Raw genomic sequence first — 20,583 nt, forward strand, 5'->3', positions numbered from 1 at the left:
TCAATGCCCATCATTTATGTACTGCGTTTTTCTCTTGTAGTTATAATCCTGCTGCCGTCTTTGTCAGCAACCAGAATGGATGGTTACAGAATTTACTGTAGTTAAAATATTAATGTGCCCTTTTGCCTACTTGTCCTTTGATGTTTGCCTTGTTTGCTAACATATTAACCATATGTAATATGTAATAAACAAAGCAATGATTCGAATTCATCTGAAAATTTTTCAGAGAAGACCATTTTAGTTTTCTGTAGATGATAGATACTCTCCTCATGGAGCAGTGGTTACATTTTTTTTGTTTGTTATTTCCTTCAAGCTGCTGAGAGAGACTAGCAAAATGACTAAAGGAATGCAACATTCAAATTCTCCAGCAGCTAATGTGATTTAGTTAATACTACTACAACTACTACCAACAACAACAACAACAACAACAACAATAATGCTACAGTACCCCATATTCTTTCTTTCTCCCCAGAGTGAATCACTGAACAAAAGCTAACAGTACAACATTTGTACTTTAATGCCTAAGAGCAATTAATTATTACTCATTTAAAACAGGTTATTTGATTTCTACAAACTGAGATGGTGACTGGTGGGATCATGGTCTCATTGAAATTATACTTCAGTACAGTACACTTGATACTGACAGCATTTGCATACATTTTTTTTTTCATAAAGTAGGTATCATAGAAAGTGGCAACTGAATCAACTGAAGGCAAGGTTGCGCAGAAAGAGAATGAGAGAAACAGGGGTCAGGGGAAGTGAGAGGAGGCAGAAAGGTGATCAGCACCATCATCATTAGCGTAAATGTCAATGATCCCTTTAGGGATACTGTGGCACAGATGGTGCCAAGAATCTAATCCAAATGAGAAATAGACAGAAAAGGATACCGACTTGATTTCACCTGCAGAACATGCTGATGTACAAGAAAAGCACAAGAAATACAATAAAATAAATAATTTAGACTGTTCCTGAAACAAAACAAATATAAAGATGTATGGGTGTACACAATTTGTTATATTTTTTATATATAATTAAATATATATATATGTTATATTCATGTTCATAACAGACAATGCAAAACACGTGCAACAAATATAGGTTTGGAATTAGGAAATCTAACATTTAGTGTTAGTACAGTTCGTGCTGAAATAGTTGCGTATGCCCTTGACTGTATCGTCATCCTGATAATGTCGTGTGCGTGTCGATGAATGAACGCTTACTTTGGTTTACTTTCTGAAAAAGCATAATATGAGCTAGTGGAATCTTTGTGTGACCCTCGACAGACAGCCAGCGTTTTTGTTGAAACCTACATGACGTAGAAAAACGTTTGCTTTGTTTTCCCATAAACTTATGCAACTGGGCAGCATTTCTGGCACTGAGCACCGACAACCCATTTGCTAATACTATTTGTGCCAAACCAACCTCCACTGGTTGTCTGGCACCATGCACTATTTTAGGCCTCTTACTTACTCACCACGTTTGAAAAAGTATTCATCAAGTGAGCCGAATTATCTCATGGCACACTCCGCTGTTCCTGCGCCTGCCTAAAAATCAACAAGATTTTTTAACTAGGAGTGAACGGTTGCTTGAAAAGACAAAAGGGTGGAGGGACAGTGAAAACACTTGTGACAGACAGGAAGATAAACACTGATATACAGTCCAAGACATACAGAGATAAACGGAGCAATGGGACGATAATGAAACAGACTGGAGAGGCAGAGACGGGGTGTCGGGATCCTGCCATACCATAGAGCACAGAGAGCTACAGGACGTCCAGTCCAAGCACAGTAAATCCAACAAAATCTGGCAACCCAGTGATCAAATCAGTGTTCCCACAGTAGAATGACCTGAGCAGCTAGGGGAACACAGTGTCCAAGTAAGTGCATAACAGCAATCTCTACTGCACTGCTAAGGACAGATTGTAAGAACCTTGACAGAAAATTAATGGGTATACTGGCTAACGCTGGCTAGCCTCAAGTCCAAGGCTTCTTACAGGTTTTTCCATTGCATGACATGGATCGCACAGGCCGAGCTTGTAGTACTTTCTTTGCTGTTGTGTGGGAGTAATACATGTTTTTTGGCTGCTTTATTGTGAATGGAGAAATGTATGTAATTTCAAAATGTCTTAGAAGCCAGGACATGTTTGTAGTGACCCTCAGCAGAAACAGGAAGTCAGCTGTTTGTGGATGTTTGCCCACCTGCACACACTTTCAGACATTCTGCACTGGACTTGCGCCGGTGTTCATAGATGGCAGTTCAAAGTTCTTACTATTCTGTCGCTCTCATGTAGCTTCCCATTTCGGCTTCTAGGTTACATTGATGCTACACTTCACAACGACAGCTTATATCTTAAGTTGGGCCCAGGTGTGCTGCGAACACATCAGTTTATATCAGTTCTAAACGACTGGCCACATTGCACCTTTTGTTCGCAGGATTTTCCTATCATGATTGCACGGGTACGGAGACAAACTGGATAGAGCTGAGTGGAGGAATCAAGGAAGACCTGAGGGAGAGCGCAGCAGAGGAAGGTGAGGTAATTGGGAATCATATGGCTGTGTCAAACAGCTTGGCCAGTGATTCCTGACAGTGCTGTGCTGCATTCTCAGGCTCCTGCACAGAGGCCAGGCAGTGAGGTAAGGAGGAACAGAGGGACAGAAGTATGAGAGTCTGTCAGAAAGTGCCCGGAGGTCGGAAAATTCTGTAAACTAAACAGAGAAACTTCTCAATAGCAGTCTGGCTGACTGGACTGGATGTTTGGAGGGCAAGGAGAGAGATAGGTAGAGACAGGCTGGCGAGGAGCGATAAAGACAAAGGAAAAAAAAATGGCTCAAAATGGAGCACACATGGTTGAAATGATTGAGATCAAAGGTCATGGAGAGTAAGGAACATTAATTTACCTGCTCACCATCCCACTTGTGTCAAACCTTACACGGATCACCAAGTTCTTGGATCACTCAATTGAGGAATACGTGTTTGTGATCACCTCTTCTCATGCCTCCAAAAGCTGGACCCCAGAGATGTGTGTGTGTGTGTATGTGATGAGACTGCTCCTCAGGAGGTTTTTGCAGTGGAAAGGTGCTGAATTGAATTTCCACTGACGAACAACAACAATGAGACATACTTTCCACTGCCATCAACAATGAATAGACATTGCCAATGCTGTAAATAGTTTACAGAGTTCACAAAGACAAACAGGCAGATGTGAGCACAAACTCACAAACACACATTTTCAGTAAAATCCAGATGCATGAATGGATGAACAGGCCACTCTAACAAGTTTACACGATTGTGTGGTTAGCGGGTGCACTGTAAACGCACACAAGCAATTCAGTTTTCAGCAGCTTTCTCAGCATTGCCTCTTAATCAAAACAAAAGTAAAAACTTTCTTTTCTAGTAGGAAGAGTTTACCTTTACAGATATGTTCATGAAGAACATCCTCAGCAAAGGCACAGCAACACTTGATGCATGATGCAAAACCTTTTGATAGTCCACTTCCTATTTTCTAATATGACAAATCACAAAGATCTTCTTACTGAGCTTCATAAAAGCTATCTCATGTTACAGATAGTAGTGTGACCCCTTGACTTTTTACGAAATTTAGCTTGACCTTAACCAAACATCCATTACACCGGTTAAATCTGACTCTGGAGTGTTGGGGTGGCTCAGAAAAGCATGGCTGGTTTACGGCCAACCATCCACTCTCATTTTTAAATACTTCATCATCAGACTGCCATAAAAGCAAGGAAATAATTTAACTCCAGCAGTGCTCTCCAACTCCTCTGCACCTGCTCTAAGACTCTGCTCCATTTCCTGGTCTATACTGTCCTCCAAATAAGACGAGCTATTGGAAAAAACAACAACAAAAAAAGCAAAAAAACAACAACTTTCCTGTAACCCAGTCTCATAACTCGGTCTCTGAATCTTGACCAGATAAGATCTTTGCATTTATATGGTGATAGTAACTGGTAATTTAATGGAAAGAGCAGATCATCATCATTCATCACTGCTAAATTTATTCCACAGCTAATAATTCAAGCCTGCAACATTACCACAAAGAAATAAATTCATGGAGACTAGAATTAGATTAAATCTTTCAAGGCTTAGTCCAACATTACCCTTGAACTAGAACTTTATTTATGTCACAGATGGTAAGTCAAACCCACAACTTTGCAACTCTTTCAGCATTTACTGGATGTTGCTGGTTCATCAAGAGATTTATGAGCTGTTGTTTTAAAGGAGAGGGGATCATATTAAAGACAGACTAGCATAAAGGCTTGTAACAACTTAACTGGAACTGGAGTCTTGCAGCCATGAGTATTTATGAGAAATAATCCTCCCTCACATTACTGTAAACTGGTATGTTACTCTAACCAGCACTGGCTGGCTCCATATGAAGTTCATTAAACGTGACGGTAGAGGGACTATGACTTCCAGGAAGAGACAGACCAGCCTCTAAATCTTTGTCAACACATGAACAGGCAAACAGGGTTGCAAAAACGTAGCCATATGTACAGGTACACACACACACACAAACATATATGCATATATGCACACACCCTCCTCACCTTAATCTATTTTTCTCAAACAAAGCCACAAACCCTGTTAAGTGCACATATGCACTCTAGAATACAGTGCTGTCATATGTAAGTAATCTACATGCCTCAAATGAGCAAAACATGGAAGCAGATGTAGAGCAGGGAAAATTCCTAAATGATTATACCCAATACACAATTGACCACTTAATGCAGCTGATTTATGACATTATAACGCTGCTTCTTTCCAAACAAGTAACTTCAGTCACACACGTTTCAGTTGTCAGCATTAAAGTGAATCAAAATCAACACGTGTCTCATGTGTTTCAAGGGGAGAAGCATCTGAAATGGGCTCTCATGCGGTCCTGCAATCAATTCAGTCACACTAGATCACAATACATTGAAAGTGTAACTTTTTTCTGAACTCCTGAAGAACCAAAGTGTGTCTTTGTAGGCGTCCGACTTACATATTTGCCAGTGGAAGGTTCTCCAGGAGGAAGGGACCCTGGACTGAGGACTGGTGAGCTTGCTGGACTGCACAGCTCAGGGAAAGGGTTCGGGATGGCTGGGAGAGAAGATGTCCTCAGTTGCTGCTCCTCCACCTGCAGCCTCCTGGACAATGGAACCAGGACAAAGTAACAGTCATACTATAGAAACAGGACGGCACCCGGCTGGATTGAGCATATCTAATGAATATGCTAATTATTCAAACAAAAACACTGATGAGCACCCAAGCCTGTGCCGTGGACCAGCAACATCTGAAGTAAAATGGGAAAACTTTGAAATGTGTCTCACTGACATGTGAAATATGCAAGAGACAGAGTTTGAATTAATAAAGCTTTGCTGTACAGTATCCAGGCTCATGTCTGTTTCCGTCTGATCTACTCATAATGAACAGTCTTCCAGCAAGTGGATACCACAGACCCCCGCAGCCTGCTCGCTAATATTCTGCAATATTTATGGTTCATCAATTTTGAATCAAGACATCACTTTAAAGCAGTTTTTAAATGAGGCACATACACTGTGTATGACAGGGTGATGATTTGACATCTCAACTGAAGCTTTTCAGGATCCAGTCATTTAAGAAAAAAAAAAAAAAAAGGGCAGGTTGGATCATTTTATGAAGCTCTGGCTCCATGGCTAGTTTAGAGAATTAGCATAGATGACACTTTCTTTAGCCTCTTTCTCTATTAAAACTGTCTCTTTGTAAAACCCAGCGAGTTCAAAAGGGAACAGGCCTTTTGATGTCATTCCATCTGAGCATGAAAACAGGGTTATCCAGAGGTCAGCCTTGAATAATAAGAACTTCAGGGCCTGTGCATCTGTGTGTGTGTGTGTGTGTGTGTGTGTGGCTGTTTGAAAGAAAGAGCTTTTAAGACAGAACACTCCATTACCTGATTATCCCATCTCTGTTTCTGTCAAACACTCTAAGGGCAAATAATAGGGGCTGACACCTGCTCTTCTGTTGAATGCATGTTTGTGTGAGTTGTATGTATGCAATCATTATCCTTTAGCTTCAGTGTCTATCTGGTGTCTATCCATATCCACTTTTCAAGGCTTACCCCTCTCCCCTCAGGGAGAATATAGGTTACTGTGGTTTAAATTGACAGAGACAGTTGCACTCGGGACTAAAATAAATGAGATTTTTTACCTTTCGCCTGCTGCTGGTGTAGTTTGAGACAAAGAGGGAGTGACAAGGAGGAAGGGGTCATTCGTGGGCTACAGATAAGGATTGGGGAGGAAACGTTGTGCCCAATTATTGAGAGGGTGTGGAGGGATGAGTGTATAGTTAGAGGCTTCTTTTACAGTGTGAGAAAAAAAAGGAGCCCTGCATTTGTGGCCATGTATGTGCAAATGTTTCAGGTGGGGGAGAGCACACGGCTTCCCATCACACTCTGTTCGCATGACTGCTTGTGCTGTTATGTGCATGAGCGTTTGTATGTCCGCTTGTTCAGTTACAACTGTATTTAGATGTTACTGAATGAGTACATATATATCATTTATGGCGCCAATCCTAACCCTCCTAGATGCTATGATAAAGAATTAAACGTCAATTTGTAATAAACGAAAATCTGTTTCTATAGTAAAGAGCTCATTACTTACCAGGAAAAGCATATTATCAACCAATTTTGATGTTACAAAAGACGGAGCTCAAGGTCAGAAGAAGATTGTTGAAGTTTTGGAGCACTTTGCCACCCAGTGGTACATTCAAATGTCAGGCCAGAAACTTCAAACTCCATTCTGTCATGTTCATGCTCACATGGGAGCAGCTCTGTGTTTCTCTCTGGGAACGACTATTTATTACGCTCTCGTGCCTGCACTCTCCTAACTCACTCCACCAGTAGGAAGCCAAATATATGTTAATGCAAGACTTTGTGCATTCAAAGTGAGGGTTATCTTTCATGTTCAGACAGCTCCCTTCCGGTTTTCCTTTCATGTTCACTGCCTGCCACACAACCCAGCTCTATCTATGAGCTGCTGAAGCAGCCAAAAGAATTATTCTTACCAATCCAAGATCTGTGTACACTGTGTAAACACCTACCTGACAGCGAGGATGTGCATGGGTTGTGAACGCCTGAGGCTCCTTTGGGGTGAGTCTGCGGACGAGGAGGAGGACGGCGGCTCCGGGGAGACGTGGGTTAGCGTGTGTGAGTGCTGACCCTGTCGTGGGTGGTTAAGTTGCGTGTGATGATGATGATGCTGGTGTGAAGAAGAGGTCTGGCCGTTGTGCAGTAGCGGGGTGGACTCTGTCTGCTGACTACTGCAGGTGGAGTACAGGCTCTCCAGTGAAGAATTCATATCATTCACCAGGGCCTCGAGGTCAACGTCATCCTCTGGTAGGAACCGACATAAATGAAACCTTCGGTGATGGAATATTACAACAGAAAAATCACAAAATCCCACAAGCAACGCTTGGGTAAAACAGATTTGTTTTTTTTTTTTTTTAAGTATGTTTCCAAACTGTTGAAAAGTGAGAAGAACTGAACGGACGAAAGAAAAGTGAAACATCAGTGAAGCTGGGCAGAAATCCTGAATGCAATGAAGGACAAAAGAAAAATTAAAGTCTCATATGCTGGCTGCATTGTTTTCATACAGATGAGGCTTAAAAAAAATTTCAGTTTCTTCATCGTTTCGTTGTATCCAGGATTTGAACTCTTGACCTCATGTTGCACCACCTTAATTGCAAGTAACACTAAAAAAAAAAAAAATAAAAAAAAAAAATAACAGGGTTGGGGACACTGGCATGCACAAAACACACACACACAAAGATTGGTAACCAGTTTTGCCAGTGCTCAATCAGCAGGACTTGTGTGAGACTGCTCACATTGTGCTGCCCTGTGAACTAAATCTCCAGGGATAACAGGTACAAGTACAAACCTGCCCATAACACTTTTCACCTCTTACCACTGGGGTTCACAGCAAAGGCACTGTAAGCAGCTGCTCTACATTGGCCGCACGTATCAAACTTCCTGCTCTTAAAGTCTTTAAAACCAGGACGTGGAATTCTTTTAAGAGGAGGAATCTATCATCAAAGCCCATGTGAAAACCTTAAAGCACTTTCGCATTCATGGGGCGCACTTTTCAACTGACTCCAAGAGCCTGCTGTAACAAAGTTTGACACGAGCGCAACTGAAGGGAAGCTCACATCTCATTGCTTCACACTGTGATAGTTTTAATCATCTGGATAAACTGGATTCCTGCTTTACACTTATGGAATGTATTCATCATTACATCAGATCCCAATATACTGTACTGTGAACATACGCATACCACTAGGGGGAGACAAGCTCTAATTGTACAGGTTGAGGGCTCTGAAAGGAAGCCCAAGCAGATATTAGGACAGGGGCCCACATTTAATTAAGATTCATTATGATAAAAGAAGTACAAGACAATGAAAGTTTGATTTGTACTGAAAAAAAGAGAAACATCTGACCAGCCAATGTGTTAGTGTATATTTTGATTTGAAATTTTCATGTTGTTTTTTTTTTTAATACTAATTCATACATGACCTTTGATTCTCTCATTGGTCCAACATTGTGGTCCAGTGGCATTTTACTCAAGTTTGTATTTAATTTTGCGATTACTAATTTTACAGCTTTTTTATAATTTGACAATTCAGAAAATTGCATTTTTAATCACTGGGAAAAAAAACAAACAAATAAACAAACAAACAAATTGGTGGCTCTACAAGCATGTTCAGGATCTACAAAAATGGCTCATGGTTTAAAAATACATTTCCCTTCATAAATTAATTCATTCAGTTGTACATTAAGCCTCATATTTGAACTTTGTCGTAGTTGGACTACTTTGCAGGCCTGCCATCAGAGCTCAAGCGTATCAAATGAGGTAACTTCCCTGCAGGTCATTGTACAGGATAGCAGGATCATGTGAGGGGATACAAGGGTCATGCTGCTCTAAAGCAGCTAAAAGCCTCACAGCTCAGTAGTAACTGGCATAAAGAAGCAGCAGTTTGGTCAATTTTTTCAGTGTTGATTTTTTCTTTTTTTCTTTTTTTTTCATTTTAAAGTTCAGAAGTAAACAAGAGTCTCAGGTTACCCGCCTGGTGAACATCCCTGCACCTATTTGTCTGAAGCAGCGTCCATCCACCTGTTTGACCTGCTAGACCTAAATTGTTGCCTTTGAGGAGCTTTTTCTTGAAAACGTGGCAGGTAGCTGTATCACAGGTGCCTGTGTATCACAAGTGGTTAATCTGTAGGTATTAATAGTGACAGGTAAGCTGGAGCAGCTACTTATAGATTGCCTGGAGAGCTAAAGAGCTATATGCCACGGGACACAGGGTGCATACAAGGCAGTACGCAAGGCTAAGCAGAGAGCAAGACACCTCTACGACAAGTCAGTGCAGCATTAAATGAATGCAGCGATGTCAAATGCTCATCATTCATTATTCTTATACGTGAGACTTGTGCCCTGAAGTTAGTAATAAAAACAAGTTTCCTCGTAAATCAGGATTTGTTTTGTTTCTTTGGCAGTTTGCATACAGAGGAACGTAACTCATAAACCTATGCATGGATGGAAGGATTTGTGTGTCACCACACGTATGATCTCATTCACCTATGCATGTCACAATCAGGCAAACACAGACATGCGACATGCACCCGGGAGTGACACAGAGAGATGACTCACACAGCAGGCAAGCACACACGCATACACTGAACCTAAAACCAATGAATATCTGGAGCAAACCTAATGAGGTTTTTCTTTCCTTAACATGGAGTTTTGCCACACACTTGGCCTTGGAAGGCATAAGGAACAGCATAAACACCTTCACTCCAGCCCACCAAACTCACAGTGGTCATGGCATGCCTGGCCTCACAATATTACAGCCATTAATTAGATCCTCTTAAAATATCAGAGCAGCTCAGGCGGCAGGGAGCACTCAGAGCTACAGATGTAGAGCAGTGAAAATATGCAGCTGTGATGCTCACTCAATGGCACCAAACACTTTAGCAAGTGTCCCAAAATGGTTGTGATATAAATGTTTTGTAGCAGAAGTAACTGAAGTTTTACTCCACCAGCATGTGCCAAGTCAAGTGGCTTTCACAACAAAATGAAGGCATGCCAGGAACGGTCAGGACCATTTGACAGATAGCAGGAAATCGTTTTAAAGTCCACACACAATGGGAATCTGTGTTGAGAATGTAGGTCTGAAATTCACCAGGAAAGAATTCATTATAAAAAGGTCACACAGAGACTAAAGCAATAGTAAGTTTTGAGGGTGAGAATATCAGTAATCCTCCTCAAGCTCAATTTAAAATGTGTTTTAATGTTTAGTTAATATTGTGGTCTTCAGGAGCACAAACCAACAAAAACTTTTTGCTGCATGAATGTTTTGGCTCTAAACCAGATTTGTTTCATATTTGACTGTAGAAGTCAGACATAAATGTGAAACCCTGGTAACAGTGACATTATTGTCCTCATTTCCTCATTGTTTAACTTCTCCCATGGCCTCAGTTCATTTACCTCTTTTCCTTTGACATGTTTACACCCCTCTCTTCTCTTGTAACCGGTTAATTTAGGGGTAAAAATAGCCCAAGCTTCTTCTATTGTCTGAGCCAAGCTAAATACAGTATTAACTAACTGTAAAACCAGTCATGTCTGCTAAGAATCTGCATAAAATCTGTGTTGCATATTTCTGATCATTAGCGCCCGAGACATGACCAAAACAAGACCATTGTATTGATTGTAGATCCATATGGCTCTCCTAATCCAAGAATTTAGTCTATGCATTTCTATTCATTCCTGCAAATTAAAAACAAAAAGGAGGGGGAACCCCCCTGTAGAAATAGGGAATGTAAGGGGTATACATATACAGAACATCAATTGAACACACACAGAGGAGAAACACAAGGGGGATAAATAGTGTCTGAATACAAGCCTAGCAGAGGGGTTTCCATTCAAAGGGATCAGTGGGAGTATAGACAGAGTAAGTCTAAACTGTAAAGCGTGGCTCTGCACCGGGGAGTACAATGCCTGTGATGACAGCACACACAGCCACTGAGGGCCAGGCCCCCAGTTGGGGAGGGGGAGAGTGGGAGGGTCAGAGGAAAACAGGAGGGGGGGGGGTGGTGTCAGAGATAAACAGAAGGGAAAGGAGAGTTGGGAGGAAATATGAGGGCAGAAGCAGAGTGGAAAAGGGTAGAGGGTGAGTTCACACAGGGTGAGGATGACAATTTGAACCTGTATCACACTTCACACAGTTTCACGAGGACAAGAAATATTATTTTTAAGAATTTAAATCTTTAAAATGAAGGAAATTATCTTCAGCCATGCTGGCCATGTCTGGTTGGATGTAGGGAGCCAATACTCTCTTATCGACATTCACGTCCCCCTGAAGATAAACTGTGATAACTGTGATCATATGACTTTTTGTAAAGCACCATCATCAGGATCTAAAAAGGCCATCATTTTGTTGCTAAATACATGGAAAACCAATAACATTCCAAGTAGCTTGGCATTGTTTTATTCTGAAAAGGAAATGGTAAAATGGTAAAATAGAGATGGCAAACATGTGAGGTGAAGACGCCTCACAGAGCTGCGAGCATGACTGCATACTCTTGTAGATTTATTAGAGTGAATTAAGAGTGAAGAAATAGTACACTATCATTTGCTCTCTGTGTTGTATCTGGCCAATCTTAAACTTGCCAGCTGTATGTTAATTGAGGTGACAAACACAAATCAGCAAATTTCTTTCACATCACCTCGCAATCTGCACACACCCAGCCCTTACTTAGCGCCGCTGTTAAAAAGCCTCATTCGGCGCAGGAATGTGGTCCCTTGCCGTTTGTGAATAAAAGTGTGTGTCTGTACACGTGCACATGTGTCTGCACGTGTATACCTGCGCATGTGTGCCCCTGGCATGTCACTCTCCGTCTACAAAGGCATAACTGGAATAACTTGGGGTGGGAGCTCCATTCTCAGGCCTGAGATCATGGCTGGTCAACCCCTCCAGAGCCACGCTATCAGATTACTGCACTGCATTGGTACCATTGATGGGATTTGTTGCCTAGCAGCTGCTTGCCAATATAAAAGCGTGCGCCCACCCCCCCCCCTCTGCACATCAAAAAAAGAAAATGCCACCCTCACATATACAAACACACGTGTACGCACATATAGATTGTATTGTAGGTACGCTATACTGTGATGGCATTGGTGGATTTGCTGGAATGCAGAGGAGGACAGAATGTGCTGGTTGCTCTACTGGTCAAAGTGCCACATCAGGTATTCTAACATACTCTGTCATACTGTCCACTTAAATTATAACAATAACATAGTATCCTCCAGACAGTCACAGTCAAATTATTTTATCTTGCATTTCTCCCAAATTTTTTGGTACAACATCAACAATATCATGGTTAGTATTTACTGAAGCTCAAGAACGGAACCTCACCTGAGCACCTCACCAAATCCCCTTTTCCATCATTGTCTCTTTTTTCTGTAGGTCTCAGCCACATCTCAGGGCACTATTTACCTTCTTAAACCTTTTGAATAGAATAAAGAAAATTAGACTGTGTCCAATGAATAGAAATGAGTAAGATATCAGAATCTTGGGGCCCATTTAGACAAGATATAAAACGGGTAGGAGTGCTACTTGTCAATCAGTCACATGGTAACGAATGCTAAACTCTGGAGGGTGCATGCACTAAATTTTCCCTCAAAGTTATGAGGGGGCGAAAGAGAAAATCACAGTAACAAAGGGAAAACATGAGAGACTGAAAGTGCATCTTACTAAAGCTCTGTGACATTGAGTTAGCTATACTGTGTGACTGAAGTCACTCAGTTGTGCAGCTGGGAGAAACAACAAAGAGGAGACAGTATTTGCATAGTGCAAGCCTGTGACATCGCATCAGTGAGACACCGGAGAGGACTCGTATGCAGAATGTCCCACGCCAGGTCTGGTGTCATTAAACAATCACGGTAGACTGCATCAAACTTTGTTTAAAGAAAAGTGCAGAGAAATATATTCTGTGCATGGCGAATGTTACACATTGAAGAAGCATATGCACATGTACACAAATTCAACTTTTCAGTATCAAATTTTGGCTTGCCAGTGATCCAATAAGCTGCTCAGTAGTATCTAATTTCAAACATATGAACTAATGGGCAGGTCAAATTCCAATAAAGCTGTACTGTTCCCAGCAACATTAATAGGTTTATGACTCTAGTAGCTTTATAGCAAACACCGCAAGTACTTGGTGGTTGTATTAAAGTCTTATAAGAATTAAAGAGCAAGTTTCCTGGAAAACAAGTTTAGTAACGTCAGCAAGGATTATTACGTTGCTAATAAGACAGGAGGTACTGGGACTAAATTCAAAATTGCTTTGCAACTAATAAAGACTGACAATTACAAAAACAATATAGTGTAGCTCTTGAGACAAGCTTTCCTGTGGTGAAAGCCCTCAAAAGTTGCAGCATGTTGGTTATACTTTGTCACCACTTACATGAGAATTTTTATCTTATTTTATTTTATTTTTTTACAGAAAGAGTGAGACAGGAGAGGGTGCGAAGGACAAAAAATAGATTACAGTACCAGTGCTCATCACTCTCAATGCACGTCTGCTCCAATCTGTTTTACAAAAACCTGGGTCTTCAGCCAAATATCATAATTTTGATATATAAGTCTCAGTAAAAATGTATTTAAAGTAGCTAAAGTCATCTTCATTTGTCTTCCTCTCTGGTCCTCCTGAGTTCCCTCCATCCCGACTGATCCTGAAAAATTACAATGTCATTTATGCTCCATTTATTTCCCATGCCAGGGCCAAGCGTTCTAATTCACTCGTTGAGTCCTCGCAGACTCCCCGCCCTTACCTCCCATGCTGAGCCAATATTGTGCTTAAATCTCATGCTCCGATTATCATGGATGAACACTGCATGGCACAATTAGATAGACAGCGTAATTATAATGGCACCCTGTGTCCACGCAGATCACTCTTTGAACTGCTGAAATGTTTACAGCGGAAGAGACCCAAATATATATTATCTCTCTCAGCCCCCCCTCTCAGCCCCCCCCCCCCCCAGCCCCCAGCCTAGTGGAAGATAATGAGCAAGCGGCTCGCTACACTGTACTGACACACAAATGAGCGCACACACGTGCACACACACACACACACAGTAGTATCAGGTTCCCAGGTAATTTCTAAGGCCCTTTTGATTGTCTTCTGCATGGAAAGAAAAGTAGTGAAATTAGTACCCTAAGATCTAGTTACACAAAGTCTATGTTGAGCAAAACCCAGTGGTGCACAATATCACTAATCCAAGGACGTATTTAAAATCATGTTATTTGATGTCCAAGCACAGTCAAGAGCACTCTTCTGTTTCACACAACATTAGTGCACCTCAAACATCAGCTAACACACCCACTCATACACAATATCTACTGGATGTTGGAAACCAACCTTGATGATTAGGAGAGCTCCGATTGGCTGGCTGTTGGAAGCTCGGGCCAATGAGGTCAGCTTGTCTGTGATTGGAGGACCGGTCTATATTGTCCTGCTGAGGGAGAGAAAAAAAAAAAAACACACACACACACACACAAATAGTTACAGGAGCCAAATACATAAAAAAATACATTTTACTTCCCAATTAACCCCTCTGCTGAACAGCCTCCCCAGCATCTCTCCCAGCTAAGAGGGTCACTGAAGGATTTTAGTATCTGTTGTCGTCATCACTAATTCTCTCAGAGCTCTTTGCCAAAAATTTTACCCCACTATGTTTACTGGATTTCCCCTGATTTTCCCTCTACGCTTCCAACATCAGTAAACTCCTTTTCTGTAATGTGGATAGATTGACAGGCAATCAACCAGAGTGGACCCCAACAGAAACCTCCTCTTTGCATCTCTTAATGTGGTCAGTGGTCTGCTCACATTTACCCCTTCCAATGAAACTTTTTACTTTATAATTTACAATTGGGACAAATACCCTGAAAAAATCCTGAATCAGTTTTAGGAGACATTTTGGCCTACATTCTTCATATAGTACCAGCATCAGTTTTTTGCAACCACTCCTTTCTTCCGTCTTGCTCAGACATAAACTTCCTGTTCTGGTCTAACAGGGGTCTGCATACGATCAAAGATCTGTATGTCAATGGCATTTTGTATTTCCTTTCTGAGTCATCAGAGAAATGTAATCTTGACTATACCCACCAGTTTGGTTTTTTTCAAATGAAAAATCATGTGCAATCCCAGTTTCCTCAATTTCCTAATGTCATTACTGACATAGAATCTAACTATTCAGGCATCCTAAAGGCCACTTGGAGCAAGGACCTCAGAATTTTTTGGACTGTACAATATTTTAGTCCCCTTCACCTCTTTAAGTGGTTCCCTCAAGACCTAAGAAATATGGCCATCCTTCTTATCTCACATTGGGCATTAAAAAAGTAACCAGTGATTGAGCCTCCTCAAAGCAGTTAGTACAGAGAGGGGCAGCTCCTCAGCAATATCTGAAAATACTTTGTAGTATTTGTTGAATCTCACGTCTTCACAATTGTGTAAAACTTCGACCACATTCAGAATTGAAGCCAGGTTGAAATAGGTTAAACATGTCAGAATGAAAAAGCCCAAATGGTCAGTAGATCAGAAAACACAGCTATGGTGGATTTCTGGGAGAGCAGAAATAATGACAGTGAATTCCATAAAGTTGAGCTGAGATAACTTGCTTTATATACCGGTAGATGCAGTGTGTGAACATGGTCAGGTGACGGTCAGAGCACAGAAGACTGTTTAACCATGATGTCCTGATCTGACCTTAGTTACACATTGTCAACACATTCCAGCCACAGGAAACTGTTCAATGTAAAAAAAACAGGCAGGGGGAAAAGGACATACATTTAGTTGTGCTAGGTTACAGACATTTTTGATTTGGATTTGTTTCTAGCACTTGCAACTACTGAAGAGGACAACTTGTCCATTGTTATCCATTGTGCGTACATCTGTGTGTGTGTGTGTGTGCGGGGCTGCATGTACAGACTGGTGTCCTGCGCAGGGCCTAACAGCAGGAGAGAGAACAGAACGTACTGGGACAGACTACTGTGTTCAGAAAAACACTGCTACTGACTGTGTGTCTCTTACACAGCAGACCTCCTCTAATGCTGTAATAAAAGCTGGTGCGGTTGCTTGTTCTGCCTCATTTAAAGCAATGACAGCATATGCAGGCAGAGTTGGATTCTTTTATTTATTTATTTTTTTTCTCTCCCCCATGATGGATGCTTTTGCCTCACATCAGTTTTCAGTTTTTCTTGCCTCCAGAGACAATGAGTTGCAATAATTAAATGATGATGGTCCTGGTATCCATCATGCAGTTCTTTAAACACACAGATGTATTTTCTGGACTGTGTCTCATTTAACGAAGCAGGTCCTGGTTGTATTACAAATTCTTAAGCCAAGTGGCGTCTATTGCTCCAGACCAACGTTTATCACTGTTTAAACAGCTGGTCTCTCTTGGTGCTTTTCCTGCTTTCCTTGTCCGAGAGTTATTCTCTCGCACCCAGAGGAATCTAATGTGTGATATTTATTACAATTAATATGTAATAATTTGCAACAGCCTATATATTCAAACAAAACAAAAGCATTGTAAGTAACAGCAAATGTTCCATTGATTTAAGAAAGGTTGAGGTGATTTTTACAGAATACTCGCATCTTTCTGTGACTCCTGAATCAGTCATGTCCGATGTGAAGCTAATTTTTTCCCCTCAAGAAACCAGAATTTCCTTGAACGCTTGTGACAGTTAAAGTTCGAACAAGAGCCTAATGAGTGCTTCAACGAGAAGTGACTCACTGTGAAAATGAGGTTTGAAGTAGGATTCCACTCTGATGCCTCCATTCTTCAAAATAAGGGCTCGGCTGAATATTTTGGAAACATAAAATCCATGCTTCACCTGCAAAATTTCTCGCTTCTAAAGTCCAGCAATTATGAACTCAGGGTTCTTCTCTGGTTTCTCCACTGGCACCAACGTGCAAACTGAACGGATTATAACTGGATGCATTATTGTCAGGATATGGTTCTGTCAACTGCTGCCGCAGCCCAACCCCTCCGATATACCTACTGACCCAACCGCCTCCAATCATTATGTTGCATTGTTCCATTTTTGTATCGTCTGAAGTTCCAGACATCTTTACTGGATTGAAAAATATATTTGGGCTCTTAATGGGGCTAACCTGCTTTTGAATGAGAAAAAAAAAAATTGAATAAAATAAGTACCACATCACCCCATTTGTTCCCATGACGTAGCAAATGTCACAAACACGCACCGTCTGGGGGTACAGCTACCAGACTGTGACTGATCCCCTACCCAGTCACCCAAACAGCTCGGGGACGCTGTTTGATTTGTAGGATGGTACAGCATAAAATTGGTAGCTCTGTGTGTGTTCAGCACAGGATGCTCATGGTTCTGCCCCAGTGAGCAGAGGCGGAGGGAGCATATACTGGTTTTGAATGCTGTTTTGCATGGCTGTCGGGCAGTAACTGAGTAAACTCAAACACACACAGTAACAGAATGAAGGTCCTTTAAAACACACCTTGATCCCTTTCGTAGTGCTTACCAACAAAAATGCAAAACTCCGAGAGCCTTTGATGCGTCCATAGACAACTGAAAGAGTGTTAACTTGGGGTTCGATACTTTCCGGCGTAATTCTCAGCCATGCCATTCCCTATGCATTCTCCTCTTTGTTGTATCAGCAAAGAGGAGAATGAAAATAAGATAACACATAAAACCTCAGTTCTTTTCTGTCTGCTGAAGAGGAAAAAAAACAACACACAAACAGATGGGGCCTCTCCTTTATTGTTGCCCTTGCATTTTGTCATCCTATCTTTCACACATGCACTCACGCATACACAAAAGCACCACCATGCACATACATATATAAACAGACACACACACATATTTGCTAAGTTATTAAAACAGGACTGAGGGTAGGCCAAATTGATGTGGAGCATACAAGTGCACTTTTATATTGATGAAACTGAAAGGAAATGCAAAGACAAGTGTTGGGCTTGAGAGATCAACTTTTAAAGGGGGTCAGCAGATGGCCAGAGAAAGGGTTAAAGGATTGAAAGCAGGATGGACACAAAGGTCTGGAGGCTTCACCTCAAACAGGAAGGAAAGGACTGAGCTCCATGTCACAGCTATGTCTTTAGAAGAGGTCAGATTGAGGTTAAATGTTATGACTGGGGAGTCAATAAGCTTCAATCGATGCTGACATCATTTTGGTTGTGGAGCAACAACTGAGAGTTTAATAGTGTAAAATCGCGTGTTCCATTTTGGCTAGATTTACCTGGAACTGAATATTCTCAGAGCACTTTAGAGATGTAGAAATCCCTCTCAAGGGTCCAAGAATTGCTTCTGGCAGACTGGTCCAGCTGACAGTAATAACAGATACTGTCTGCTGAAACATACATGAGCACTAGACAGCAAGTGGAAATCCCTTCTTACATAATTAACCGGAATGAGATCAGGCAGTCACAGTGATGTCTGCTTTGTGCTCTGTTCGTCTGTTTGTTGATAATGCTGCTATCACAGCTAAGCCAAAGGAAGCACTGTGCCCCTCAGCCTTATTGCATTTTTTTCCAACATGGATTTAGCTCTTGGAGGTTTTTTTTTTAATATTCTTTTTTGCTTATAGTGATTTTACTTCACATTAATCCTTTGACAGTACAGCAGCTTTATGGAAGTCAGCTGAAAAATAAGATTTCACCTGAGATGCTTCATTTTGCTACTACAAAGATTTGCTTTACGTTTTCTGTGTAGTCCAGTTGACAAAATAGAACCACTGCAGATGTATTGCTATACATGCTGGAAGTGTAATTAAAAGTTCTCAAGAAAAATATGAAAATGGCAAGGAAAGTTAACATGGCATAACATTTACTGTATCGTGAATTATTTGGAGTATGGATGTTCTGACCCTGTGTGGTTGTGCCACGCAGGGTCAGATTGTGTTGATTGTAGTGATTCTATAATCTATTGATTGTAGAATCACTAATGCAGATGAAAGTCCCAATTCTCTAACCCTTTATTTGTGTTCAGATAACACTTTTAATGTATTAGCAGCATCTACTAAAACTTACAATACATGACAGCTGAGGTTAGTTTTACCTTAATTACTTTATATAAATGTAGTTTTTACATAGATTGTGCTTTAATTAATTATTATGACTTGCAAAAACTACTTCTTTTTTTTACCTCATCAGATTTCCCTGGGTTTGAATATAGCATCATTTACGCCACAACAGAAGTGAGCTCAAAGTGCCAATATAATGCCTTGAGTTTGGTATGAATGTTATCTCTACGTGAATCTGTTTTGAATATCAGGGAGAATTCTCCACAACCCTGGAATTTCACAGTAAATGGGTTTTCTCACTCAGCAAGTCAAGGTACATCTGTTATAACTGAATGTTTTGCAAGAGCGACCAAGTGTGTGTGTGTGTGTGTGTGTGTGTGTGTGTGTGTGTGTGTGTGTGTGTGTGTGTGTGTGTGTGTGTAAACTTTTATTGTACATGAAGATCTGTATACCATTGCTGCAGCAGCACTCATTCTAACTATTGGCAAAGAAGTAAATGATTCTCTACTGTCTAGATTTTAAAACTACACTGATGGGACAGTCAAAGTCTGCCAAATAATAATAACAATAAACTCTTCAGCTGATTAAAATTATCTATGGGACATCTTGGACAGGACAAAATGTTCAACTGTAAAAGGACTCACCATCTGAGAGAATTGGAGCAATTGCAGGGGGAATAAGCACGTACTGAAAGCAGAACCTCAATTAAAAAGGTATATACTGTTCTAGATGACTACATAATGATTTTAAGGGGGTTACACCTCAAACGTTACTCAAGGGCCATCCACTCTAGTTGCTTTTGTTGAGTTTATAATTTTAACAATTGTTCTAATTAAATCCAAACTTCATTAAAAATCATGCTCCATCAGTACACACACACACGCACACACACACACACACACACACACACTCTCTCATAGGGATCTTTAGTTTCATGAAAGCTAGTCTCTCTAAGCTGTGGAGACCTGGGAGAGCACGCTGAACTCTCTGTCCTCTTGCTCTGAGGTCAAAGGTCATTGATAAAGCCATGACCCAGATGACGAGCAGACAACAGAGCAGCTTCTGATCAGGCTAATAGTGCTGCTGGCCTAACACAAATATTTAGAAGCCCTTTGCTCTACAGAGGCAGATGTGAGCAAATCTAATAAACCTAAAACTTGATGTCCAGAACCAAATCTGCCGCTTTTTTCCAACAACAAAATCAACTCTTAAAAGGTCTCTGGTTGTTTTCAAAGCTCAAACTAACTTAAAAATATTATAATAGTCAATGTTAACTCAGAAATTCAATTCTGCCCCTCAAACTGAGCTCCTGAGAATGAGATGCACTGTGATGGATCATGCTCATGTGCAGTTTGAAGAGTGACGACCTATGTTTTTATCTCAAGGTGTCTATCCACAACTTTAATGTGATCTGCTTGGTTTTACTTGGCTATGCTGTGATTTACTCAAGCAGCAAAGCAAAAGGATGAATAATGCTGTTC

General features: G+C 41.0%; 1 protein-coding gene across 4 annotated transcripts in view; it reads right to left on the reverse strand.

Moving 5' to 3' along the window:
- The window catches only part of grb10b (growth factor receptor-bound protein 10b), a 59,957-nt gene that overhangs the window by 25,520 nt on the left and 13,854 nt on the right, over positions 1–20,583 (reverse strand). For 2 of the 4 annotated variants that reach the window (XM_029504370.1, XM_029504368.1), the window contains exons 3-5: positions 14,447–14,543; positions 7,075–7,366; positions 5,000–5,144 (exon numbers count right to left, since the gene is read on the reverse strand). In XM_029504370.1, coding sequence (XP_029360230.1) covers positions 5,000–5,144; positions 7,075–7,366; positions 14,447–14,543 — 534 coding nt within the window. The remainder of the gene's footprint in view (positions 1–4,999; positions 5,145–7,074; positions 7,367–14,446; positions 14,544–20,583) is intronic. The other 2 variants (XM_029504372.1, XM_029504369.1) reach the window with 2 other exon arrangements.

The sequence above is a fragment of the Echeneis naucrates genome, chromosome 6, assembly GCF_900963305.1.
Source record: "Echeneis naucrates chromosome 6, fEcheNa1.1, whole genome shotgun sequence".
NCBI classification, from domain to species: Eukaryota; Metazoa; Chordata; class Actinopteri; order Carangiformes; family Echeneidae; genus Echeneis; species Echeneis naucrates.